The sequence below is a fragment of the Pristiophorus japonicus genome, chromosome 15, assembly GCF_044704955.1.
Source record: "Pristiophorus japonicus isolate sPriJap1 chromosome 15, sPriJap1.hap1, whole genome shotgun sequence".
Lineage (NCBI taxonomy): Eukaryota > Metazoa > Chordata > Chondrichthyes > Pristiophoridae > Pristiophorus > Pristiophorus japonicus.
In genome coordinates, this window is record NC_091991.1 from 1,369,870 (window position 1) to 1,396,968 (window position 27,099).

Genomic DNA, 27,099 nt, shown 5'->3' on the forward strand with positions numbered 1-27,099 from the left:
TAACATTTATTACCAGTCATGGGCTCACCCATTATCCGGTTTCAATTACTTCAGAGTTATTTGGGGCGGGTTGGAAGTGGAATTCACTAGAAATAAATGTCACTGAAATCAGGCAAAAAAATAAAATGGGTGGGGGTGGAAATGAAACCACAGACATCATGGAGACAAAATATCAAAAAGGCATCACAAGTAAAAACACAACTTCATTATACAAGTCTTTTGTTGAGCAAGAACAGAAACCACAGCTACATTCAACCAGTTCTTTATATAACACTGTTATATCTGCACCATTTCTGCTCTGGTATTGACACACAATGGGGGTGGGCGGAGGGACAAGAGTACATTTTCTGAATGCATGTTAAAGCCGAGAAGTGCAGTCTGCATTAATGGTTCCATTTTTAAACTAGTGAAAACCAACGCAAATACTTTGCCCCTGCACAAAAATTAAAAAAAATAAAAGCCAAGCACAAAAATAGAAATAGGGGATGCAGATCAAACATTAGCTCATGCTGCCGAGCTATCAATCCAGGTCACACAGAAATCAAACAGAATGTCACCAGAGTTCTATTCATTGCCACTAGATGTCAGTAGCACACTATCAATTATTAATGGATTGCTCATAAATATCATCATTACAAGAATAAAAAATGCATGTAGTTTCAATGTACCCTATATTAAACATTTAAATGTATCTTTTCAATTTAAACCACTTGTTACTTATGCTCGCTGACCTACATTGGCTCCCAGTTAAGCAATGACTAGATTTCAAAATTCTAATCCTAGTTTTCAAATCCCTCCATGGCCGTCCTTTCCCATCACTTTAACCTCCTCCAGCCCTACAACTCCGAGATATTGGCGCTCCTCCAATTCAAGCCTCTTGACTATCCCTGATTATAATCGCTCCAGCCGCCATGGCCCCAAGCTCTGGAACTCCCTCCCTAATCCTCTCCGCCTCCTTTAAGACGCTCCTTAAAACCTACCTCTTTGACCATCTGCCCGAATATCTCCTTATGTGGCTCGGTGTCAAATTTTGTTCTATAACGCTCCTGTGAAGCACCTTGGGACATGTTACTACGTTAAAGGCACTATACAAATACAAGTTGTTGTAGCTGTATGTTGTTGTGAATGGGTAGGAGCTGTATGCATGATCAAGAGAGTAGCATTCAGATTCGGCAACTTTTCTTTTTATTTTCAGTACAGCAGAAACTCAATAGGAACAGTTCTGATCCAACTTTACTTCAGGACACACTTTTTTGCTGAAAATTAGGAATTGGTCTTAAAAGGGCTCCGCTACAAACCTTAAATAGTCCAGTTTATAAAAAATGTCTACAGCTTTTTAAAATTAAAAAAATTACTTCTGGCTTTTATTGAGTTAGAGATATAAAGTAAATATCCAATCACATGGTGTGGGGAAACATACCCAAATAATCCATCCATTGCTGGAAATGTCGCTTTTTAATTAAACTAAACTGCAGAGAATTATTTAAAGCCGTATTTACTGCAAAAAAAGCTGAACATGTCTTACCAAATAAGGATTACTCCAATGATATTATACATAATATATATCTGTAGAAAGATACAAGAGCAACATTACTAAAATGTCAAACTTTCTTGTGGACTGACCCTTCCCAATGCACCTTGCTATAGCGGTTAGTGTGGGATTAACAAAAGTGTTTTATGCAGATCTGCGTGTGCAGTTGCCTAAAATTCAACTCAAGAGGTGGGGGTGCTCTATCTTCTGCACTATAACTTTATGAACAGGGTTAGCAAAAAAAGAATTGAGAGAAAAACAAATGAAAAGAAAAATGCAAGAAATTATTATAAACTATTGCGTTCAATGACAAATACAACCGACTGGTTAGCTACGGCAGAGGTAATCTTCTGAACTATACAATTATACGGTGATGAAATTAGCCAGTATTGCAGCATTAATCAATTTTCAGCCTCAACCAGTCCGACAAAATACTTGAGTTGCGAATTCTTAAAGTTGCATGACCCCACAACGTTCCGGTAAATTAACAGTGCTCACCGAAACAAGAAGTACTCGTAAAAAGGGACTTTAATTCAATTAACGTGTGCAACTGAAACAATGTTTACTGCATTTAAAGCAGCTCGTGTTGCTTAAGTCATCACGGTTTGCTGGAAGACTAATCAATCCCCTTTCCATACACACATCCGAGATTTCCCCTGTGATTTCTGTATGGAGATGTGTCTCTACGTGTGTAGGGCAAGTCTTTACATTTGAAGTAACCAAACTGCTGCAAAAATACTTCATTTTGGCCCAAGAGATGATTCTGGTTAATCTATTTGGTGATGTTTAATAGTAAAACAGTGGGGTCATCCAATTCTACACCCAACACATCTTCATTCATTTTTATATTTGTATAAAAATTGCAAATTAAAAGGCAGTTTTTAAATTTCTCAATACAAACCATGCACAAGAGTGCCACTTGGCGCACACACACACGCACAAAGAAAATTGTCCAATAATGTCCGTTTCTAATGGTGATTCAGAATCTGTGTAAGTGCTACTCTGAGAAGGAAGCTGCTTCTCCGTAGTGCCTTTTTTGGTCCCAAACTTCATCCACATATAAACATGCTTTAAAGACCTACCTAATCCACCTGCAACAAGGTGACACGCCAACATTTCTTTTGAAAACTCTTTAAACCACTGCTTGCACAGCAAACATCCAGTCACTACTGTAGTGATTTCAGAATAAGCCACTTTAGAAACAAGCCACCTACATGAACTCTACACAGTAATGTTAATACAAATTTAAAATCTACATTATATGTGTTTCTAAAAAGCTATCATTTAAAACTTGCCTGAAGCCTATTTGTCACAGTTCTAAAACAAGAAATGTACTTTGTACAATTAATACAAATGAAATTCCTTCTCTAAGAAGCTCACAAGTTATAGGAATTAAGAGTATAACAGAAACATATTACAAAACATTTACAAAATAAATACAAATACTATCCGACGGTACTTTACTTCGTTCATCCAGCAAATAGAAGACGTCTTCTATTCATCATTCGGACTTGGATTTCTTGGCTCCGCTACCTTTAGTGCTGCAATGACATTCATGGCATTGTGTTAATAGGTCTTCCACTGTGGGACACCTTGCATAGCCTCAGTTATTCCCTCTTTGTACTCCACCACCCGTTTCCTTCTGAATTGTGCCATTTGAGAGGTGATCTTATTGAAACATATAAGATTCTGAGGGGGCTTGACAGGGTAGATGCAGAGAGGATGTTTCCCCTCGTGGGGGAATCTAGAACTAGGGGGCATAGTCTCAGAATAAGGGGCCGCTCATTTAAAACTGAGATGAGGAGGAATTTCTTCTCTCAGGGTCGTGAATCTGTGGAATTCTCTGCCCCAGAGAGCTGTGGAGTCTGGGTCATTGAATATATTTAAGATGAAGAGAGACAGATTTTTGAGCGATAAGGGAGTCAAGGGATATGGGGAGCGGGCGGGGAAGTGGAGCTGAGTCCATGATCAGATCAGCCATGATCTTATTGAATGGCGGAGCAGGCTCGAGGGGCCAAATTGCCTACTCCTGCTCCTATCATGTTCTTATTTGCCACCATGCATCTTTGAACAGTGATGGTGAGGAGGGCTGAGAACCAAGGCTTCCATGGCCGCTAATACGAGTCACAAGATTCACGTATTTCTTCTGCTCAAGACTGAGGCTGCTAGATTTGTGGATACTAAGGGAACCGATGGATATGGGGATAGGGCAGGAAGGTAGACTTGAAGTAGAGGATCAGCCATGATCTTATTAAATGGTGGAGGAGACTCGAAGGGCCAAATGGTCGACTCCGGCTCCCATTTCTTATGCCGTGACTCAGTGGGCAGCACCTTCACCTCAGAGTCAGCAGGTTGTGGGTTCAAATCCCACTCGAGACTCGAGCACAAAAATCTAGGCTCGTTGTGCTGTACTGTCAGAGCACCACCTTTTAGATGAAATATTAAACTGAGGCCCCATCTGCTCTCAGGTGGATGTAAAATATCCCACGGCGCTATTTTGAAGAAGAGCAGGGGAGTTATCCCCGGTGTCATGGGGCCAATATTTATCCCTCAATCAACATAACAAAAACAGATTATCTGGTCATTATCACATTGCTGTGTGTGGGAGCTTGCTGTGTGCAAATTAGCTGCTGCGTTTCCCACATTACAACATTGACTACACTCCAAAAAGCACTTCATTGGCTGTAAAGCGCTTTGGGACATCCGGTGGTCGTGAAAGGCGCTATACAAATGCATACGGCCGCCGCCGCCGCCGCCGCCACCCCCCCCCCACATTCTCCACTGTCCTGAAATTCTAGACCTTTTAAATCTGGTCAATAAGTGACGTTACAAGGGAATACAGCACACAAAAAACCCACACAGAACTCCCTTTAACAGGGGAATCACTCGCTTTCCAGGCTCACCTTGAAATCTGCAGCAGAATTATGGTAGTTCCATTCAATTTCCATAGTTCCCCAAGTTCCAGTCAAAGTGACGGCCCCATCACATGTTAAAGGCATCAACCATTTTATTTTTCTCGAAAGACTTTGTCTTGCAAAATTTACTGTGCACCAGTGCCAGGTTTAAAAGGCACTGGGACAGCGAGTGAATCAGTCCCACCCAATTTGTTGATAAATTGAACCCAATCAGGTTGTCAGCACTTCTCCGTCCTACTCCAGCTATATTGCTCCAAGGAGGATGTTGTTGATGTCACATCAGCGATCCTGTATTGACTTGGCTCACGTTCACGTCCCCTCCACCCACTGTGAGGTTGACACAGGTCACTGAGGTTTGTATCTGTAGCCCAGTAAAAATGCTGGTACTTTAGGACCAGCACTGTAGTGTGGCCAACACCTTATGACCTAGGATTTCAGCACAGTGGAGAATGCGTGGGGGGGCAGTATGTGCAAATGTTCACTTGTATAGTTTGTTGCACAAGGTGTCACGAGGCCCTTACAATTGGACCTTCGCGCGAAGCACAGCGCTCTGCGCCATCAGTGAACTGTTTTGAAAATTAAACACGGAACCAACAAGAAGAAACCATCAAACTTCTTTCTGTGGCAGAGAAAACGGCGACCAAAAATGGGAGAAAAGCTGGAAGGACTGCCACAAAAATAATTTTTAAAAAGCAGAACAGGCAAGATCAGCTGATCAGGCCTGGCCGGAAATTTCTTAAAGGGGCAGTGGCCCCAGGTGTTCTTCCCAATAAAATAAAGGCAATATTTTTCATTTATGTACAGATGAGGAAGAGAAATGATTTACCCAAATCAAACAAGTTGAAGTGGCAAGCAGCTCTCGAGCTGGAACATACGATCTTCCAGTTAAAGCGCTGGCCGGAAAGCCTATGGGAGTGAAATTGGTCTACGACCCACAGCGAAGTGCCTGCCCGTATACACCATGCCCGATTTTAGTTTCTATCGACTTGAATAGAAAAGAAAATCAGGTGCGTTGTAACGCAGGCTGCTGACTAATGACTTGCTTTGCAGTACAGTTGCAGACCAATGAGGTTTAGTGTACTTACAGGCAATATGTCATGCCACCATTCAATAGAACAATCTGAAGAAAAGCCTGCACGCACCAGAGCTTGCTCCTTTTAAAGAAAGGTACTTTAGGTCAGTCCTCACTAACTGCAAGGACTCAGTCGCTCACTTACTTATCTGGTGATGCTGTGGGCCGTTTTACAGTGCCTTTTGTTCCTTGTGCACCTGCGTCTAAAGAATATGGAGATAACGGAATTGTGAAAGTTCCTCCGGACACTGATGCATTTCCAGCAACAATGCATGCAGGATTATTACATTCAACATTACAATGATTAATTAAACAGGCATTTCCTCTGCCAGCAATCGCTACCAAAAAGAGAAAAATCTAAATCGAATTAAATAGTCGGTTAATCATTACCACGACATTTCATCATTTAATTTGATTCAAGTAGAAAACAAATCACTTTGGGAAATAAAATTGTAAGAATTCTTATAAGCTCTCTCAAATTATATCGCCAACGTAATGAAAAGAGTTTTACATTTTACAATAGAGATATATTTCTAATACATGCAACAAGCTCAATCAGTGCAGGTAATACCCCGTAACTCAAATAATGCACCTACATAGTGGTGGCTCCGAACAAACCTTCAATCCTCTACGTTAGTATTTAGAGCTGTGGTATCATAACTCCACCTGTCTATGATTCTCTATCCCACAGACCATGAGCTCCAAATCTCGAGATAACATGCCATAACTGAAGAGCGGTGTTCGTTTTCAGCTCAGCACCATGTAATGATGCCAAGCTGAAACTTTGGAAGGAGCAGCGGACCTTGTTCCCCACTAGTTAGGGATACTGGGTTTTAGAGACTGAATAAGTCAAGTTTCATTTTCATTACATTGGATTCAAGTATTTTTAGCGGAGTTTTGGAAGTTCAAATTCTGCAATTCCATCCGGTTTTCTCTGAAAATGGTAATTGGGTGCTCTTGCATATAGGCAAACCGGCCCACGACTGAATCAGTCAGGAAGACATTTGCAGCCTAGATTAAAATCAAACTTTTATCTGAAAGGAAGTGTTGGGGGGTGGAGGCGGTTACAGGCCTTATCAGAAAGAACCACTTGTAAATGATTAAGGACATTTTGTAAGCACATTTAAAGTTTATGTTTTAGAAGAACAAAAATATTTTGCAAATATCTGTGTGTAGTATGTCACAGTTCCTTTGCCACAACTAGCCCTCATGCCCATCTTTAACACCAAGGCTGATTCTGTACAACTGTTCCCAGCTGCAAACCACTTCCAAGACGTTAATAAAACTGAATCGCTTAAAATGGTAAACTGCATTTGAAAACATTTTGTGATTTCAGAAATTAAATACAAAAAGGATCTGCCGATGTTATACTTGAATAGTGCATCCTGCATCTGGCAATCTACAAGAGCAAATGATATAATTCTATACTATGCTTGTAAATTTTTCATGTTTATACTGGAAATGAATACATTTTCACAGAACCACACATTGCAGCACAAGCCATTCGGCCCAGTGTTGGTGCTAGCTCTCCAACCGGAATGGTCCACTCTAATCCCATTTCCTTGTGGCCTTTTAAATTACAAATCAAATTCCATTTTAAATTCTGCCTCAAAAACCACTTACAGTAAAGCATTCCACGTTCTAGTAACGCCATGCGTTGAAAACATATCTTCCAACTTTCCCCAGTGTTCTTCGAGTGATAATCCTGACCAATGCCCTTTTACTACTAGTCACCAACTAGCAATAACAATTTTGAAAAGTAAAAATATAAAAAAGCACACCTGTTTCATCAGATAACACAAGCGCATTTACAGTGGCATATAATCAATCTATAGGTCTCAGCTGTGGCTCAGGGGGTAGCACCCTCGTCTCAGTCAGAACGTTGTGGGTTCAAGTCCCAGTCCAGAGACCTGAGCAGAAAAATCTAGGCATACACTCTGCAGTACTGAGGGAGCACTGCACTGCTGGAGGTGCTGTCTGATGAGATAAGACATTAAACCGAGGCTCCGTCTGCTCTCTCAGGTGGACGTAAAATATCCTATGGCACTATTTTGAAGAAAAGTGGGGGAGTTATCCCTGGTATCCTGGCCAATCAGAAATCATTAGACAGATTATCTGGTCATTATCACATTGCTGTGTGTGGGAGCTTGCCTTGCGTAAATTGGCTGTTGCGTTTCCCACATTACAACAGTGACTACACTCCAAAAATACTTCACTGGCTGTAAAGCTCTTTGTGACGTCCGGATTTTGTGAAATGCGCTATATAAATGCAAGTCTTTCTTTATATTAAGAACTGAATTTTGAAGTTTAAAGGCCAACATGACGGTGCAATTTGGGCACCTGTGCACTAAGAAAAAGTTACCTTGAAGCCATCTAACTTGCGTAGCTGGTCCATATCCCTTCTCATTCCGTGCTGCAATCCTGAAAATGATAGCAGGCTTTGTCGTACAATCAATATGTGCGTTTGCAAGCTGTGATGAGGACACCACACAAGATGGCTTAGCACCACAGTACACCCGCATAAAAGCCAGCTGGGCCGGACTGCCAGATTTCGACTCGGTCACCTGAATGCTGCGGACTGCTAAATAAACAGAGTACTCCAGAATGTTGCCAGCAGTTGTAGCAGGTGGTTCCCAGGTAAGATGAGCACCATCTACACTCTATGGAAAAAGGGGATATTAAGAAATTAAAATTCAGCGCTCACTTCCACATGGTTTATTTTTGCCATTTCTGGTCACAAGTTTCTAAACAAATTACATTTTCCACCACCAGAAAATTAACTTCAATTCATGTAGAAGCAGCTCCCCCACCTTCCCCCACCCCACCATTTTACAGTGATGTTTATTTTATCGCTAATACAAAAGCAAAATACTGCGGATGCTGGAATCTGAAATAAACAGAAAATGCTGGAAATCTCAGCGGGTCAGGCAGCGTCTGTGGAGAGAAACAGAGTTAACGTTTCAGGTCAACGACCCACTGAGATTTCCAGCACTCTCTGTTTTTATTTATTTTATCGCTGTTTTGCCCCTCGATCTTAATTTGGGGATATACATTTAAAACACATCACGCAATTCATTGCTTTCCCCAGAAATGACTGATTTTAACGATTTCAGTGAAAATACTGTCGTAGCAAAATGGTTTTACAAAGAAAACCTTATGATGTTGAATAAACTGCTGTATTTCCAGAATGCACAACGATACGTTGTTTGCAAAACACAGCTCCCAATCCCTTTTTGCACCTTGGTAATTTTGATAGCAGATGGAGCTCCAGGAAATCCAGGGAGACAAGTTTTGAACGCACATATCTCGCTGAAAGGACCCCTTCCACACGCATTAATTCCAGCAACCCTAAATTTATATGCCGTGCCTGGGAGGAGTTCTTGCTTTTTTAGCATGCTGTAGTCTGGGATGTTAACACTTGCATCCTAAAACAAATAGACAAAGCAAATACACGTTTAAATTTAGTGCACAGTTTTGTAACGTGGTCCTTTTTTTTTTTAAGTGTTGGTACCAGAAATCAGTAGTCAGATCCATCCATGAATTTATCACACGTTCCGATTTTTGTAATGACATTTAGTCATGCCCATTTGTGAGCTGACAGTGCCGGCTGTGGTTCACTGGCAGCACTTGTGTCTCAAAGACAGAAGGTTGTGGATTCAAACCCCACTCCAGAGACTTGAGCACATAATCTGCTCTGGCACCTTACTGCAGTGCTGTGGAAGTGCTGCACTGTCGGAGGTGCCGTCTTTCGGATGAGATGTTAAACCAATGCTCTGCCTGCCTTCTCAGGTGAACGTGAAAGATCCCATGCACTAAGCCAAGAGCAGGAGAATTATCCTGGTATCCTGACCAACACTTATCCCTATACCAACACCCAAAACATATGATCTGCTCATTTATTTCATTGGTGTTTGTGGGATCTTACTGTGCCCAAATTGGCTGCCGCAATATTCACTATTCCAAATCACAGTTCTCGAACTAGCACCATTAACAAATAGAAACATAGAAAATAGGTGCAGGAGTAGGCCATTCGGCCATGCACCACCATTCAATAAGATCATGGCTGATCATTCCCTCAGTACCCCTTTCCTGCTTTCTCTCCATACTCCTTGATCCCTTTAGCACAAGGGCCATATGTAACTCCCTCTTGAATATATCCAATGAACTGACATCAACAACAACTCTGCGGTAGAGAATTCCACAGGTTAACAGCTCTCTGAGTGAAGAAGGTTCACCTCATCTCGGTCCTAAATGGCTTACCTCTTATCCTTAGACCATGTCTCCTGGTTCTGGACTTCCCAAACATCGGGAACATTCTTCCTGCATCTAACCTGTCCAGTCCAGTCAGAATTTTATATGTTTCTATGAGATCCCCTCTCATCCTTCTAAACTCCAGTGAATACAGGCCCAGTCGATCCAGTCTCTCCTCATATGTCAGTCCTGCCATCCTGGGAATCAGTCTGGTGAACCTTTGCTGCACTCCCTCAATAGCAAGAACGTCCTTCCTCAGATTAGGAGACCAAAACTGAACACAAAATTACAGGTGAGGCCTCACCAAGGCCCTGTACAACTGCAGGAAGACCTCCCTACTCCTATACTCAAATCCCCTAGCTATGAAGGCCAACATACCATTTGCCTTCTTCACTGCCTGCTGTACCTGCATGCCAACTTTCGATGACTGATGTACCATGACACCCAGGTCTCGTTGCACCTCCCCTTTTCCTAATCTGTCACCATTCAGATAATATTTTGCCTTCGTGTTTTTGCCACCAAAGTGGATAACCTCACATTTATCCACATTATACTGCATCTGCCATGCATTTGCCCACTCACCTAACCTGTCCAAGTCACCCTGTAGCCTCTTAGCGTCCTCCTCACAGCTCACAGCGCCACCCAGCTTAGTGTCATCTGCAAACTTGGAAATATTACATTTAATTCCTTCATCTAAATCATTGATGTATATTGTAAATAGCTGGGGTCCCAGCACTGAGCCCTGCGACAGCATAGGCAGTCCCTCGGAATCGAGGAGGACTTGCTTCCACTCCCAAAGTGAGTTCCTTGATGGCTGAACAGTCCGATACGAGAGCCACAGACCCTGTTACAGGTGGGACAGATATTCGTCGAGGGAAGGGGTGGGTGGGGGAGGTTTGCCGCGCACTCCTTCTGCTGCCTGCGCTTGGCCTCTTCACGCTCTTTGCGTTGAGACTCGAAGAGCTCAGCACCCTCCCGGATGGACTTTCTCCACCTCGGGTGGTCTGCGGCCAAGGTCTCCCAGGTGTCAGTGGTGATGTCGCACTTTACCAGGGAGGCTTTGAGGGTGTCCTTGTAACGTTTCCGCTGTCCTCCTTTGGCTCGTTTACCATGAAGGAGCTTCGTATAAAGCATTTGCTTAGGGAGTCTCGTATCTGGCATGTGTACTCTGTGGCCTGCCCAGCGAAGCTGATCCGAGTGCGGTCAGTGCTTCAATACTGGGGATGTTGGCCTGGTCGAGGACACTGATGTTGGTGCGCCTGTCCTCCCAGGGGATTTGCAGGATCTTGCAGAGACATCGCTGGTGATACATCTCCAGTGTCTTGAGGTGCCTTCTGTACATCGTCCATGCCTCAGACCCATACAGCAGGGCGGGTATTACTACAGCCCTGTAGACCATGAGTTTGGTGGTAGATTTGAGGGCCTGGTCTTCAAACACTCTTTTCCAAAGGCTGAGCTGGTGCACTGGCGCACTGGAGGCGATGCTGAATCTCCGCATCAATGTCTGCCCTTGTTGATAAGAGGCTCCCGAGGTATGAGAAATGGTCCACGTTGTCCAGGGCCACGCCGTGGATCTTGATGATTGGAGAGCAGTGCTGTGCGGTGGTGACAGGCTGGTGGAGGACCTTTGTCTTATGGATGTTAAGCATAAGGCCCATGTTTTCATATGCCTCAGTGAATACAGTGACTATATCCTGGAGTTCAGCCTCAATGTGCACAGATGCAGGCGTTGGACGATGCCCTGCGGCACCCCACTAGTCACTGCCTGCCATTCTGAAAAGGACCCGTTTATCCCGACTCTCTGCTTCCTGTCTGCCAACCAGTTCTCTATCCACGTCAGTACATTACCCCCAATACCATGTGCTTTGATTTTGCACACTAATCTCTTGTGTGGGACCTTGTCAAAAGTCTTTTGAAAGTCCAAATACACCACATCCACTGGTTCTCCCTTGTCCACTCTGCTAGTTACATTCTCAAAAAATTCTAGAAGATTTGTCAAGCATCATTTCCCTTTCATAAATCCATGTTGATTTGGACCGATCCTGTCACTGCTTTCCAAATGCGCTGCTATTTCATTTTTAATAATTGATTCCAACATTTTTCCCACTACTGATGTCAGTCTAAGTGGTCTATAATTACCCATTTTCTCTCTCCCTCCTTTTTTTTTTATAAAAGTGGTGCTACATTAGCTACCCTCCAGTCCATAGGGACTGATCCCGAGTCAATAGACTGTTGGAAAATGATCACCAATGCATCCATTATTTCTAGGGCCACTTCCTTAAGTACTCTGGGATGCAGACCATCAGGCCCCGGGGATTTATCGGCCTTCAGTCCCATCAATTTTCCTAACACAATTTCCCGCCTAATAAAGGATTCCCTTCAGTTCCTCCTTCTCACTAGACCTTCAGTCCCCTAGTATTTCCGGAAGGTTATTTGTGTCTTCCTTCATGAAGCCAGAACCAAAGTATTTGTTCAATTGGTCCGCCATTTCTTTGTTCCCCATTATAAATTCACCTGAATCTGACTGCAAGGGACCTGCGTTTGTCTTCACTAATCTTTTTCTCTTCACATATCTATAGTAGCTTTTGCAGTCAGTTTTTATGTTCCCGGCAAGCTCCCTCTCATACTCTATTTTCCCCTCCCAATTAAACTCTTTGTCCTCCTCTGCTAAATTCTAAATTTCTTCCAGTCTTTAGGTTTGCTGCTCTTTCTGGCCAATTTATATGCCTCTTCCTTGGATTTAGCACTATCCTTAATTTCCTTTGTTAGCCACGGTTGAGCCACCTTCCCCGTTTTATTTTTACTCCAGACAGGGATGTACAATTGTTGAAGTTCATCCATGCGATCTTTAAATGTTTGCCATTGTCTATCTACCATCAACCCTTTAAGTATCACTCGTCAGTCTATTCTCGACAATTCACGTCTCACACCATCAAAGTTACCTTTCCTTAAGTTCAGGACCCTAGTCTCTGAATTAACTGTGTCCCTTTCCATCTTAATGAAGAATGCTACCAAATTATGGTCGCTCTTCCCCAAGGGGTCTCACACAACAAGATTGCTAATTAGTCCTTTCTCATTACACATCACCCAGTCTAGGATGGCCAGCCCTCTAGTTGGTTCCTCAACATATTGGTCTAGAAAACCATCCCTAATACACTCCAGGAAATCCTCCTCCACCGTATTGCTACCAGTTTGGTTAGCTCAATCGATATGTCGATCAAAGTCACCCATGATAACTGCAGTACCTTTATTGCATGCATCCCTAATTTCTTGTTTGATGCTGTCCCCAACCACACTACTACTGTTTGGTGGTCTGTACACAACTCCCACTAGCGTTTTCTGCCCTTTGGTATTCCGCAGCTCCACCTATACAGGTTCCACATCATCCAAGCTAATGTCCTTCCTTACTATTGCGTTAATTTCCTCGTTAACCAGCAACGCTACCCCACCTCCTTTTCCTTTCTGCCAATCCTTCTTGAATGATGAAAGTTAGCTCTGATGAGAATGATTAGAAAAGATACAGAAGGAGAAAGGAAGCAATAAAAGGAGGGAACGATAACAGACAGTTGCATCAAACAGGGGTCAGATGTTACATTTTTTATTTTTGACACCATTCTGTTAGGTACTTGCTGATATCCCTCTGTGTTGACCTATGAAATTATTTGCATGAATTACCAATCCTAAAATCACATGTTAATGACTTCATGCACACAATGGGTGTTATCAAACATTATTCAGATTTATAGTGTTACAGGGAACATAAACAGCAGCCAAAAAAAAAACATAATCCCACTCCCAATGGCCCACTCCAGCTCTTGTTCCTTGTGTTACACAAGAACATAAGAAACAGGAGCAGGAGCCGGCCACCTGGCCCTTCGAGCCTGCTCCGCCATTCAATACGATCATGGCTGATCTGATCTTGGCCTCAAAGATGCCGGGCAAGCCTGGATTGGTTTTGGTCTGATAAATGCACGCATCCTCAGGAGGGCCAGCACTCGTTGGCATGTATTAGCTCTAGACTTACCAGTTATCCAAGAAACGTTTGGAGCGATCAAAGGAACCATAACTGATTTAATGAGCCATTCGCAGTTTCACTGTACCGGCCGTGTGTACTTAGACATGCATGGCTTAATCTTTGAGACAAGCATGTTCTTATGAAGGTAATCTATACTGATTGGCAGCAGGTTTAAAAAACTGTAGGTCTGACCTTCTGTTCCTAGCAGCACTGCCTGTTCACAAACTTTTAAGCTAATGACAGGAATCAGTGTCGGGTGCTACCATACCTACAGCGTCTACACCTCTGGTTTAAGAAAAATGCTGCAAAAGTGAGAGGAGCAAAGGGCAACAACTTGTATTTATATAGCGCCTTTAACGTACAGAAGCGTTGTCAAACCGAACTACACAGGAGATATTAGGGCAGCTGACCAAAAGCTTGGTCAAAGAGGTCGGTTTTAAGGACCATCTTAAAAGAGAGGTAGAGAGGCAGAGAGGTTTAGGGAGGAAATTCCAGAGTTTGGGGCCTTGGCAGCTGAAGGCACGGCCACCAATGGTTGAGGGATTATAATCAGGGATGCCCAAGAGGCCAGAATCTCTCTATATGAGCAGGGAGGAAGGAAAGGATGAAGAACAGATGCAAGAAAGCAAGACTTGCATCTATATGGAGTTTTTCACCACCACCGGACGTCCGAAAGTGCTTTACAGCTAATTAAGCACTTTTTAAAAAGTGTTGCCACTGTTGTAATGTAGGTAACAGGGCTGCCAATTTGTGCTCAGCAAGTTCCCACAAATATGGTTGATAATGACCAGATCATCTGTTTTAGTGATGTTGTTTGACAGATAAATATTGGCCAGGACACCAGGACAAATCATTTCAAAATGTCTCCATTTAAACGTTCTAACTTTTGGTCGGAAAGGAGTTCTAAAGCCATTAAAGTACTAAAGGCAAATCTTATATTCAGCAAACCGTGACCACAAAGTAACGTGAAGCACCTTTCACATTAGCCATTTGAATTTCACTCACCTCTCCATGACTGCCCTCTGGTGGCAAGTGATAATGAGTTACCACAGTGCTGGTTCCTTTGATAATTCCTACATCATACCATGGATTGCCTTCTTTCTTTGGCGTTACCTTGTGTTGTGCAAAAGAATTTTCTTGTTTCTGGAAAAAAAAACAGGAACCTTGTTCAGGTTTTATGTCTACTGTAACACAGAAAGCATCAGCTGCGTAGAAACAAAAACAGCTACGGCCATAACACCTTATTTACATTTGAGCCCGGAACATCAAACCAGAGATTAGCTGCGTGACCTTACAAACCATGCTCCCTTTAAGTTGCATGGCTTCCTGAAAGTTTAGAGAAGGGTCATGAGGTTGATTCCTGACATTCCTGAGATGAAGGGATTGTCTTATGAGGAAAGGCTGAGCAGGTTGGGCCTGTATAAGTTTAGAAGAATGAGAGGTGATCTTATTGAAAAATATAAGATTCTGAGGGGGCTCGACAGAGTAGATGCAGAGAGGGTGTTTCCCCTCATGGGGAAATCTAGAACTAGGGGGAGCATAGTTTCAGAAAAAGAGGTCGCCCATTTAAGATGGAGATGAGGAGGAATTTCTTCTCAGAGGGTCGTGGATCTTGGGTATTGTGTACCCCAGAGAGCTGTTGAGGCCGAGTCATTGAATATATTCAAGGTGGAGATGGACAGATTTTGAACTATCGGGGAGTCAAGAGTTTATGGGGAGCGGGCAGGAAAGTGTTGAGGTCAATGATCAGCCATTTTCTCATGGAATAGCGGAGCAGCTTCGAGGGGCCAAATCGCCTACTCCTATTTCTCATGTTCCATGTTCTTATGGAGTTCCCGCGCAGTCAGCGCACAGGCCTTTAAATAGTAAGAAAACGCGCATACGTGGGAATTAGAATGGGCTGCGCAGCCCATTAAAGAGATCGTGCACGCAGAAAAATTTAACGGAAACATCGCTTACAAAGGACTTTTCAACCTTATGGCTCAGTTTTAGCTTATCCTCAAACAAAAATTAGATGACAGCGTCACTGTGGCTATCATATTATTACTTCACATTTAAATATCCAGGCACAACATGCAAGCTTAACTGTTATATAGTGGTGGTGTAGGTCTATTGCATCGGGTGACCAAATAAACCAGCAGAACTGTCGTTGAGGTAGTAATAGTAACTCTATTTACCCCATTTGCTAGCGGATTACTATTGGAGACTTCAGTTGGAGAGACAGCTGCCAGGGTGGAGGATGATGGAAGTGAACTTGCAGGACCTAGAAATACAAGAGCTACAGATTTATTTCCTGTATGCTAGATGTGAATTTATCCCATCTTATCATCGTGTGTTTAATTATTGAGTTATTGACAGCACATAAAAACATTGAAAGTGGTGCATCCATTATTAGCAGTACTCATTGACCTTTAGACCATCACTTTGCTAAATTGCAAGCAATTTAATATATACACACCGTAATAAACAAGAAATCGAAATAAAAGCACAGAACTCAATTATGTATAAATGCATCTCATTAATTTTACATTCAAATGGTAGTCAGCTTTCAAACAAAGTTAAAGCATTATTTTTTCCACACTTTGAAGTTAACAGTGTTGACACAGGATGGACAGGTGCTACAAATAAGAGCATGGAAAGATATTCCAATAAAGCGTTTCCTGCAAACTATCATACATAATCCGGATACGGTGAAACACACTTTCTTTAAGATGAAAAACAATCTCCAGTAAAACACTTACCTTGGATGTTCCACTGTATTTGCAAATACTATTAAATAGCGGACACAAAACACATTTAAAGCCATTTGCAATCTTATCCGTTCATTTATATGCTGCAACTAGATACTGGAATTTCACAATTTTTCCATTACATTGTTCTCATTTGAATGCAAATATTGAGACTTACCAAGATGCACTGAGTTAAAAAAAAAGAAAAGAAAAAAGAAAAAACACACATTTAAAAAGTATCTCCTATTCTGGAAGTGACAAAATATTACAGGCAAGTGCTCCTCTCTGTGCATTAATGCAAAAGCACTGGTGCATCACAGGAGAAAGACCTTGATCGGACCAACACAGTGAAGCCAAGATGTGCGAGAGCACACCTCGCAACATTTCCACTAAGCTGTGCGGCCGCAGCAGTCTGGGGGTTCCGCACAGGCCACTCCCCGGCTTCTACCGTACTAAGCTTAAATAAAGGAGACTGAAGGTATGAGGGCAGAATTGGGTCAAGTGGACTGGGAAAATAGATTAAAGTGTAGGACAGTTGATGAACAGTGGTGTACATTTAAGGAGATATTTCACAACTATCAAGAAAAATATATTCCAGTGAGGAGAAAAGGGTGTAAGAGAAAATATAGCCATCCGTGGCTAACTAAAGAAATAAAGGACGGTATCCAATTAAAAACAAGGGCATACAAAGTGGCCAAAACTAATCGAGGACAGAAGATTGGGAAGCTTTGAAAAGCCAGCAAACGACTAAAAAAAAAATGATTACGGGAAGATAGACTATGAAAGTAAACCAGCACAAAAAGTAAACCAGCCTTGGAAATAGTGGATGCATTGACAGTCATTTTCCAACATTCCATTGACTCTGGATCAGTTCCTATGGAGTGGAGGGTAGCCAATGTAACCCCACTTTTTAAAAAAGGAGGGAGAGAGAAAACAGGGAATTATAGACCGGTCAGCCTGACCTCAGTAGTGGGTAAAATGATGGAATCAGTTATTAAGGATGTCATAGCAGTGCATTTGGAAAGAGGTAATATGATAGGTCCAAGTCAGCATGGATTTGTGAAAGGGAAATCATGCTTGACAAATCTTCTGGAATTTTTTGAGGATGTTTCCAGTAGAGTGGACAAGGGAGAACCAGTTGATGTGGTATATTTGGACTTTCAGAAGACTTTCGACAAGGTCCCACACAAGAGATTAATGTGCAAAGTTAAAGCACATGGCATTGGGGGTAGTGTGCTGACATGGATTGAGAACTGGTTGTCAGACAGGAAGCAAAGAGTAGGAGTAAATGGGGACTTTTCAGAATGGCAGGCAGTGACTAGTGGGGTACCGCAAGGTTCTGTGCTGGGGGCCCCAGCTGTTTACACTGTACATTAATGATTTAGACGAGGGGATTAAATGTAGTATCCCCAAATTTGCGGATGACACTAAGTTGGGTGGCAGTGTGAGCTGCGAGGAGGATGCTATGAGGCTGCAGAGCGACTTGGATAGGTTAGGTGAGTGGGCAAATGCATGGCAGATGAAGTATAATGTGGATAAATGTGAGGTTATCCACTTTGGTGGTAAAAACAGAGAGGCAGACTATTATCTGAATGGTGACAGATTAGGAAAAGGGGAGGTGCAAAGAGACCTGGGTGTCATGGTACATCAGTCATTGAAGGTTGGCATGCAGGTACAGCAGGCGGTTAAGAAAGCAAATGGCATGTTGGCCTTCATAGCGAGGGGATTTGAGTACAGGGGCAGGGAGGTGTTGCTACAATTGTACAGGGCCTTGGTGAGGCCACACCTGGAGTATTGTGTACAGTTTTGGTCTCCTAACCTGAGGAAGGACATTCTTGCTATTGAGGGAGTGCAGCGAAGGTTCACTAGACTGATTCCCGGGATGGCGGGACTGACCTATCAAGAAAGACTGGATCAACTGGGCTTGTATTCACTGGAGTTCAGAAGAATGAGAGGGGACCTCATAGAAACGTTTAAAATTCTGACGGGGTTAGACAGGTTAGATGCAGGAAGAATGTTCCCAATGTTGGGGAAGTCCAGAACCAGGGGACACAGTCTAAGGATAAGGGGGAAGCCATTTAGGACCGAGATGAGGAGGAATTTCTTCACCCAGAGAGTGGTGAACCTGTGGAATTCTCTACCACAGAAAGTTGTTGAGGCCAATTCACTAAATATATTCAAAAAGGAGTTAGATTAAGTCCTTACTACTAGGAGAATCAAGGGGTATGGTGAGAAAGCAGAAATGGGGTACTGAAGTTGCATGTTCAGCCATGAACTCATTGAATGGCGGTGCAGGCTAGAAGGGCCGAATGGCCTACTCCTGCACCTAGTTTCTATGTTTCTATAAAAACAGATAGCAAGAGTTTCTACAGGTATATAAAAAGGAAAAGTGGCTAAAGTAAATGTTGGTTCCTTAGAGGATGAGACCAGGGAACTAATGGGGAACACGGAGATGGCAGAAACTCTGAACAAATATTTTGTATCCGTCTTTACAGTAAATGACACTAACAATATTCCAAAAGTGGATAGTCAAGGGGCTATGGGGGGGGAGGGGGGGGGGGGGGAGGAACTTAACACAATCACAATCACTAAGGAGGTGATACTCACCTACTATAATGGGACTAAAGGCGGATAAATCCCCTGGACCTGATGGCTTGCATTCTAGGGTCTTAAGAGAAGTAGCGGCAGGGATAGTGGATGCATTGGTTGTAATTTACCAAAATTCCCTGGATTCTGGGGAGGGCCCAGCAGATTGGAAAACTGCAAATGTAACGCTCCTATTTATAAAAGGAGACAGACAAAAAGCAGGAAACTATAGACCAGTTAGCCTAACATCTGTGGTTGGGAAAATGTTGGAGTCCATTATTAAAGAATCAATAGCAGGACATTTGGATAAACAAAATTCGGTCAGGCAGAGTCAGCATGGATTTATGAAGGGGAAGTCATGTTTGACAAATTTGCTGGAGTTCTTTAAGGATGTAACGAACAGGGTGGATAAAGGGGAACCAGTGGATGTGGTGCATTTGGATTTCCAGAAGGCATTTGGCAAGGTGCCACGTAAAAGGTTACTGCACAAGATACAAGTTCACGGGGTTGGGGGTAATATATTAGCATGGATAGAGGATTGGCTAACTAACAGAGTCAGGATAAATGGTTCATTCTCTGGTTAGCAACCAGTAACTAGTGGGGTGCCGCAGGCATCAGTGCTGGGGCCCCAACTATTTACAATCTATATTAAACAACTTGGAAGAAGGGATTGAGTATAACGTAGCCAAGTTTGCTGACGAATTTCTTTTCTGAGGGTTGTGGATCTGTGGAATTTACTGCCTCAGAGAGCTGTGGAAGCTGGGACATTGAATAAATTTAAGACAGAAATAGAAGGTTTCTTGAACGATATGGGAATAAGGGGTTATGGGGAGTGGGCAGGGAAGTGGAGCTGAGTCCATGATCAGATCAGCCACGATCTTATTGAATGGCGGAGCAGGCTCGAGGGGCCGAATGACCCACTCCTGTTCCTATTATGTTCTACAGGGAAGAAACCACGTGTGCGGGAAAATTTGAATGGGCTGTGCACCCAGTTAAAATGACAGTGCACTTAAAAAAAAAAATGAGGGAGAACACTGACCTCTAGTAGGTAGTCTCACACTGCCTTGTAATATAACTCGAGTCACATTTTTTTAAATGTCTGGCCAGTTCATTCGGACACTCGACAACTTTACAAACTTACTTTTGAATCATCTTCGTGTTACCAAAGTGATCCTGCCACCTGAGCTCTCCGAACACTGAAAAGTAACAGTCTGCACATGTTCACAGAACTGGATCTTCAATGGATTGACTGTGATGCGCAGCTGGTTTAACAACAACTTTTATTTATATAGCGCCTTTAATGTAGTAAAATGACCCAAGGCACTTTACAGCAGTGTTATAAAACAAAACAGATACATTTGACACAGAGCCACACAAGAAGAAATTACAGATGGCCAAAAGTTTGGTTAAAGAGGTAGCACCCGTGATGCTGCGGCGTAGCTGCCAGTTTAACATAGAAAATAGGTGCAGGACCAGGCCATTCGGCCCTTCGAGCCTGCACCGCCATTCAATATGATCATGGCTGATCATGCAACTTCAATACCCCATTCCTGCTTTCTCTCCATACCCTCTGATCCCTTTAGCCGTAAGGGCCATGTCTAACTCCCTTTTGAATATATCTAACGAACTGGCCTCAACAACTTTCTGTGGTAGAGAATTCCACAGGTTAACAATTCTCTGGGTGAAAGAGTTTCTCCTCATCTCGGTCCTAGATGGCTTACCCCTTATCCTTAGACTGTGAACCCTGGTTCTGGACTTCCCCAACATCGGGAACATTCTTCCTGCATCTAACCTGTCTAACCCCGTCAGAATTTTATATGTTTATATGAGATCCCCTCTCATTCTTCTAAATTCTATTGAATATAAGCCTAGCCAATCCAGTCTCTCCTCATATGTCAGTCCTGCCATCCCGGGAATCAGTCTGGTGAACCTTCGCTGCACTCCCTCAATAGCAAGAATGTTCTTCCTCAGATTAGGAGACCAAAACTGTACACAATATTCCAGGTGTGGTCTCACCAAGGCCCTGTACAACTGCAGTAAGAACTTCCTGCCCCTATACTCGAATCCCCTCGCTATGAAGGCCAACATACCATTTGCTTTCTTAACTGCCTGCTGTACCTGCATGCCTACCTTCTTCAATGACTGATGTACCATGACTCCCAGGTCTCGTTGCACCTCCCCTTTTACTAATCTGTCACCATTCAGATAATATGCTGCCTTCCTGTTTTTGCCATCAAAGTGGATAACCTCACACTTATCCACATTATACTGCATCTGCCATGCATTTGCCCACTCACCTAACCTGTCCAAGTCACCCTGCAGCCTCTTAGCATGCTCCTCACAGCTCACACTGCCACCCAGTTTAGTGTCATCGGCAAACTTGGAGATATTGCATTCAATTCCTTCGTCTATAATCATTAATGTATATTGTAAATAGCTGGGGTCCCAGCACAGAACCTTGCGGTACATAGAAACATAGAAAATAGGTGCAGGAGTAGGCCATTCGGCCCTTCTAGCCTGCACCGCCATTCAATGAGTTCATGGCTGAACATTCAACTTCAGTACCCCATTCCTGCTGTCTCGCCATACCCCTTGATCCCCCTAGCAGTAAGGACCTCATCTAACTCCTTTTTGAATATATTTAGTGAATTGGCCTCAACAACTTTCTGTGGTAGAGAATTCCACAGGTTCACCACTCTCTGGGTGAAGAAGTTCCTCCGCATCTCGGTCCTAAATGGCTTACCCCTTATCCTTAGACTGTGACCCCTGGTTCTGGACTTCCCCAACATTGGGAACATTCTTCCTGCATCTAACCTGTCTAACCCCGTCAGAATTTTATATGTTTCTATGAGGTCCCCTCTCATTCTTCTGAACTCCAGTGAATACAAGCCCAGTTGATCCAGTCTTTCTTGATAGGTCAGTCCCGCCATCCCGGGAATCAGTCTGGTGAACCTTCGCTGCACTCCCTCAATAGCAAGAATGTCCTTCCTCAGGTTAGGAGACCAAAACTGTACACAATACTCCAGGTGTGGCCTCACCAATGCCCTGTACAACTGTAGCAACACCTCCCTGCCCCTGTACTCAAATCCCCTTGCTATGAAGGCCAACATGCCATTTGCTTTCTTAACCGCCTGCTGCACCTGCATGCCAACCTTCAATGACTGATGTACCATGACACCCAGGTCTCTTTGCACCTCCCCTTTTCCTAATCTGTCACCATTCAGATAATAGTCTGTCTCTCTGTTTTTACCACCAAAGTGGATAACCTCACATTTATCCACATTATACTTCATCTGCCATGCATTTGCCCACTCACCTAACCTATCCAAGTCGCTCTGCAGCCTCACAGCATCCTCCTCGCAGCTCACATTGCCACCCAACTTAGTGTCATCCGCAAATTTGGAGATACTACATTTAATCCCCTCATCTAAATCATTAATGTACAGTGTAAACAGCTGGGGCCCCAGCACAGAACCTTGCGGTACCCCACTAGTCACTGCCTGCCATTCTGAAAAGTACCCATTTACTCCTACTCTTTGCTTCCTGTCTGACAACCAGTTCTCAATCCATGTCAGTACACTACCCCCAATCCCATGTGCTCTAACTTTGCACACTAATCTCTTGTGTGAGACCATGTCAAAAGCCTTTTGAAAGTCCAAATACACAACATCCATGGTTCTCACTTGTCCACTCTACTAGTTACATCCTCAAAAAATTCTAGAAGATTTGTCAAGCTTGATTTTCCTATCAGAAATCCATACTGACTTGACCGATCCTGTCACTGCTTTCCAGCTGCGCTGCTATTAGATCTTTAATAACTGATTCCAACATTTTCCCCACTACCAATATCAGGCTAACCGGTCTATAATTCCCTGTTTTCGCTCTCCGTTTTTAAAAAAAAAAAGTGAGGTTACATTAGCTACCCTCCAATCCATAGGAACTGATCCAGAGTCCATGGAATGTTGGAAAATGACCACCAATGCATCTACTATTTCTAGGGCCACTTCCTTAAGTACTCTGAGATCCAGACTATCAGGCCCTGGGGATTTATTGGCCTTCAATCCCATCAATTTCCTTAACACCATTTCCTGACTAAAAAGGATTTCCCTCAGTTCCCCCTTCTCGCTAGACCCTCGGTCCCCTAGTATTTTCGGGAGGTTATTTGTGTCTTCCTTAGTGAAGACAGAACCAAATTATTTGTTCAACTGGTCTGCCATTTCCTTGTTCCCCATTATGAATTCACCTAATTCTGACTACATTAGTCTTTACTAATCTTTTTCTCTTCACATATCTATAGAAGCTTTTGCAGTCAGCTTTTGTGTTCCCTGCAAGCTTACTCTCATACTCTATTTTCCCCCACCTAATTAAACCCTTAGTCACCCTCCTCTGCTGAATTCTAAATGTCTTAGTCCTCAGGTTTGCTGCTTTTTCTGGCCAATTTATATGCCTCGACCTTGGATTTAACACTATCCCTAATTTCCCTTGTTAGCCATGGTTGAGCCACCTTTCCTGTTTTATTTTTACGCCACATAGGGATATACAATTGTTGTAGTTCATACATATGATCCTTAAATGTCTGCCATTGCCTATCCACCGTCAACCCTTTAAGTATCATTCGCTAGTCTATCCAAGCCAATTCACGTCTCATACCATCAAAGTTACCTTTCAAGTTCAGGACCCTAGTCTCTGAATTAACTGTGTCACTCTCCATCTTAATGAAGAATTCTACCATATTATGGTCACTCTTCCCCAAGGGGCCTCACACGACAAGATTGCTAATTAATCCCCTCTCATTACAAAAGACCCAGTCTAGGATGGCCTGCTCTCTAGTTGGTTCCTCGACATATTGGTCTAGAAAACCATCCCTTATAAACTCCAGGAAATCCTCCTCCAAAGTATTGATACCAGTTTGGTTAGGCCAATCTATACGTAGGTTAAAGTCACCCATGATAACTGTTGTACCTTTATTGCACGCATCCCTAATTTCCTGTTTGATGCCATCCCCTGTTTGATGCCATCCCCAACCTCACTATTACTGTTTTGGTGGTCTGTACACAACTCTCATTAACGTTTTCTGCCCTTTGGTATTCCGCAGCTCTACCCATATAAATCCCACATCATCCAAGCTCATGTCATTCCTTACTATTGCGTTACTCTCCTCTTTAACCAGTAATGTTACCCCACCTCCTTTTCTTTTCTGTCTAATCTTCCTGAATATTGAATTCCCCTGGATGTTGAATTCCCAGCCTTGGTCACCCTGGAGCCATGTCTCCGCAATCCCAATTATATCATATCCGTTAACAGCTATCTGCGCAGTTAATTCATCCATCATATGTCCTTTTAGAATTATGTTAGAATGTGGCCCTTTTTGATTTTTGCCCTTGATTTCTCTGCCCTCCACCCTTACTTTTCTCCTTCCTACATTTTGCTTCTGCCCCCTTTTTACTTCCCTCTGCCTCCCTGTATAGATTCCCATCCCCCTGCCATATTAGTTTAAACCCTTCCCAACAGCGCTAGCAAACACTCCGCCTAGGAAATCGGTTCCGGTCCTGCCCAGGTGCAGACCGTCCGGTTTGTACTGGTCCCACCTCCCCCAGAACCGGTTCCAATGTCCCAGGAATTTGAATCCCTCCCCCTTGCACCATTCCTCAAGCCACGTATTCATCTGAGCTATCCTGCTATTCCTACTCTGACTAGCACGTGGTACTGGTAACAATCCTGAGATTACTACTTTTGAGGTCCTACTCTTTAAATTTAACTCCAAGCTCCCTAAATTCAGCTTGTAGGACCTCATCCATTTTGTACTTATATCTTTGGTACCTATATGCACCACAACTGGCTGTTCACCCTCCCCCTCCAGAATGCCCTGCAGCCGCTCCGAGACATCCTTGACCCTTGCACCAGGGAGGCAACATACCAACATTATAATTACAAACACTGCGGAGGAAACACGAATAGAATATGCATGATAACGTTTCTAGCCAGTTGAACGTACTTGAAGTGGTGGGTTGGTGTGCGTCCACTGTGCTAGTGACTTGGCCTTGCTGACTGCTTTGCACGTTTGTGTCGTTAGGACTCAGCATTGCTGCTTGAGGAGGAGCACTCGGTGGCACTGGAGGCTGCAACGGATCTTTCTGTTGTGTTGGCTGTTCTAGGGTTGGAGCCACAAGCTTCTGGCTATGTTGCAAATGCTGAGAAGAGTCTACGTGAGGCACACCTGGTTCTGAAGCGACATCTTCTGACAGGGGCTTTACAGTATTGCTTTCTAAAATATTAACAACAAGCACTGAAAAGATTGTTCATTCTGAAATGTTAAAAAGTAATTCTGAAATATAGCAAAAAAGATTCGGAGTAACTGACTTTTGCATAGTAAATTCTGTTTAGAGAGAAAAAAAGTGGTACAGTTTTATAAATCCAGCGGCAGCACTCTAATATAAACCAAAGCATAAATAATACAGTTTAAAAAAACTGAAATTTGCACATTTCTCTGCAAGGTACTAAATGCAAACTTATCCAGGATATTTTAGAAATCTGATAGAGAAAGGTTTAATGGTTTCATTAGTCAACAGAATATTAAATTACCAAAATATAAATGGACACGGCTCTGAATTACCAATTACATTCCTCAGATATAAAACATGGCCATTAATTAATTTAATATAATACAAGTAGTATTGTATCTAAAGCTGCAGACTTCAAATTTTTGATTGCTACACACTTTCTCAGTTTTTCTTTTAAATAGTTGGTTAAGCCAACATTTTTAAGCTCAGTTATACTTATCTGCAGAATTAACACAAGAACAAGGAGGTTATACGTAGCCTCTACCTACTGTCACTTTCTGTATAAAATGGATTTCAAACGTTTTCCAGACAGCAACTAATGGCTTGCATTGTTATCGGAAGATGTTTTTTGTCAGTGATTTAAAAATACAGCTACCATTCTCCTTTTGGGCAGAACTTCTGCCTATTCCTGAACTACATTTCAAATAGTTAACTTTCAACGGCAAAAAGAAATGGTGCTTACCTGTAGCTTTTGGCAATAAGGACACTGGAACATCTCCAGCAGTGGTTTGGTGTTGGATACTGTCCGCTGGCTTTGTTTCAGTGACAAACGGCTGGGCCGCAGTGGCATGGTCGGGCTGATCTGGGTCTTGACTCAACGGTTCCTGTGCTTTCCCAGTCTCCGCTGTCTCCTGAGGGTCCTGCAAGGCCTCCGACTGATCAGGTTGCTGACTCTCAGTCGGCTGTGGGATTACTGCATTTTCAAAGTTCTTTAATGTCTGTTCGGATGAAGGCTGAAGCTCAGAACTCCCTGGATTTTGGCCAGTCTCTGCAGCAGATGTCAAATGCGAAGTGCTTGAAGCTGACAAAGATGAACTACTGCTTGAAGTAACGTCCGATGTCGTTGAGATGGCCTGGTCATTGGAAAGTGAAAAATTAAGACTACAAATATATGCCGAGTACGAACCCAAAACACAAACATAAAATATACTCCACCAGATTCGGTCTTTTAGATACAGCAACTATAGAACACTCCTGATAATTCCAAGTCATTGTTGTGCGACTAAACTGAATTATCCAACAATTTTTATCAAAGTGAATAAATAGGAATTTGGTGCAAAAAAAAATTGAATGACCAGATAATTTGAATTAAGCAACTCCAAATTAAACATAAACCAGATATGCCCACGATATTCCAAGTTCTGTGGGTGAGAAAGGGAAGCTTTAAAGTTCCCTAAATTCCCAACATAATAAGTATGTTGCAACAGTTCTTGCATTACAGGTAAAATGTCCGGAAACAGCTTATAACATAGAAACATAGAAAATAGGTGCAGAAGTAGGCCATTCGGCTGTTCGAGCCTGCACCGCCATTGAATAAGATCATGGCTGATCATTCACCTCAGTACCTGCTTTCTCTCCATTCCCCTTAATCCCTTTAGCCGTAAGGGCCATATCTAACTCCCTCTTGAATCTATCCATTGAGCTGGCATCAACAACTCT

General features: G+C 42.9%; 1 protein-coding gene across 3 annotated transcripts in view; it reads right to left on the reverse strand.

Moving 5' to 3' along the window:
• Positions 1–246: 246 nt before the first annotated feature.
• LOC139280553 (host cell factor 1-like) overlaps positions 247–27,099 on the reverse strand; it is a 94,402-nt gene continuing 67,549 nt past the window's right edge. For all 3 annotated transcript variants that reach the window (XM_070900039.1, XM_070900041.1, XM_070900040.1), the window contains exons 18-25: positions 26,123–26,513; positions 25,095–25,364; positions 15,962–16,047; positions 14,790–14,927; positions 8,758–8,943; positions 7,881–8,178; positions 5,664–5,721; positions 247–3,072 (exon numbers count right to left, since the gene is read on the reverse strand). In XM_070900039.1, the coding sequence (XP_070756140.1) occupies positions 3,033–3,072; positions 5,664–5,721; positions 7,881–8,178; positions 8,758–8,943; positions 14,790–14,927; positions 15,962–16,047; positions 25,095–25,364; positions 26,123–26,513 (1,467 nt within the window). In that variant the 3' untranslated portion in view covers positions 247–3,032. The remainder of the gene's footprint in view (positions 3,073–5,663; positions 5,722–7,880; positions 8,179–8,757; positions 8,944–14,789; positions 14,928–15,961; positions 16,048–25,094; positions 25,365–26,122; positions 26,514–27,099) is intronic.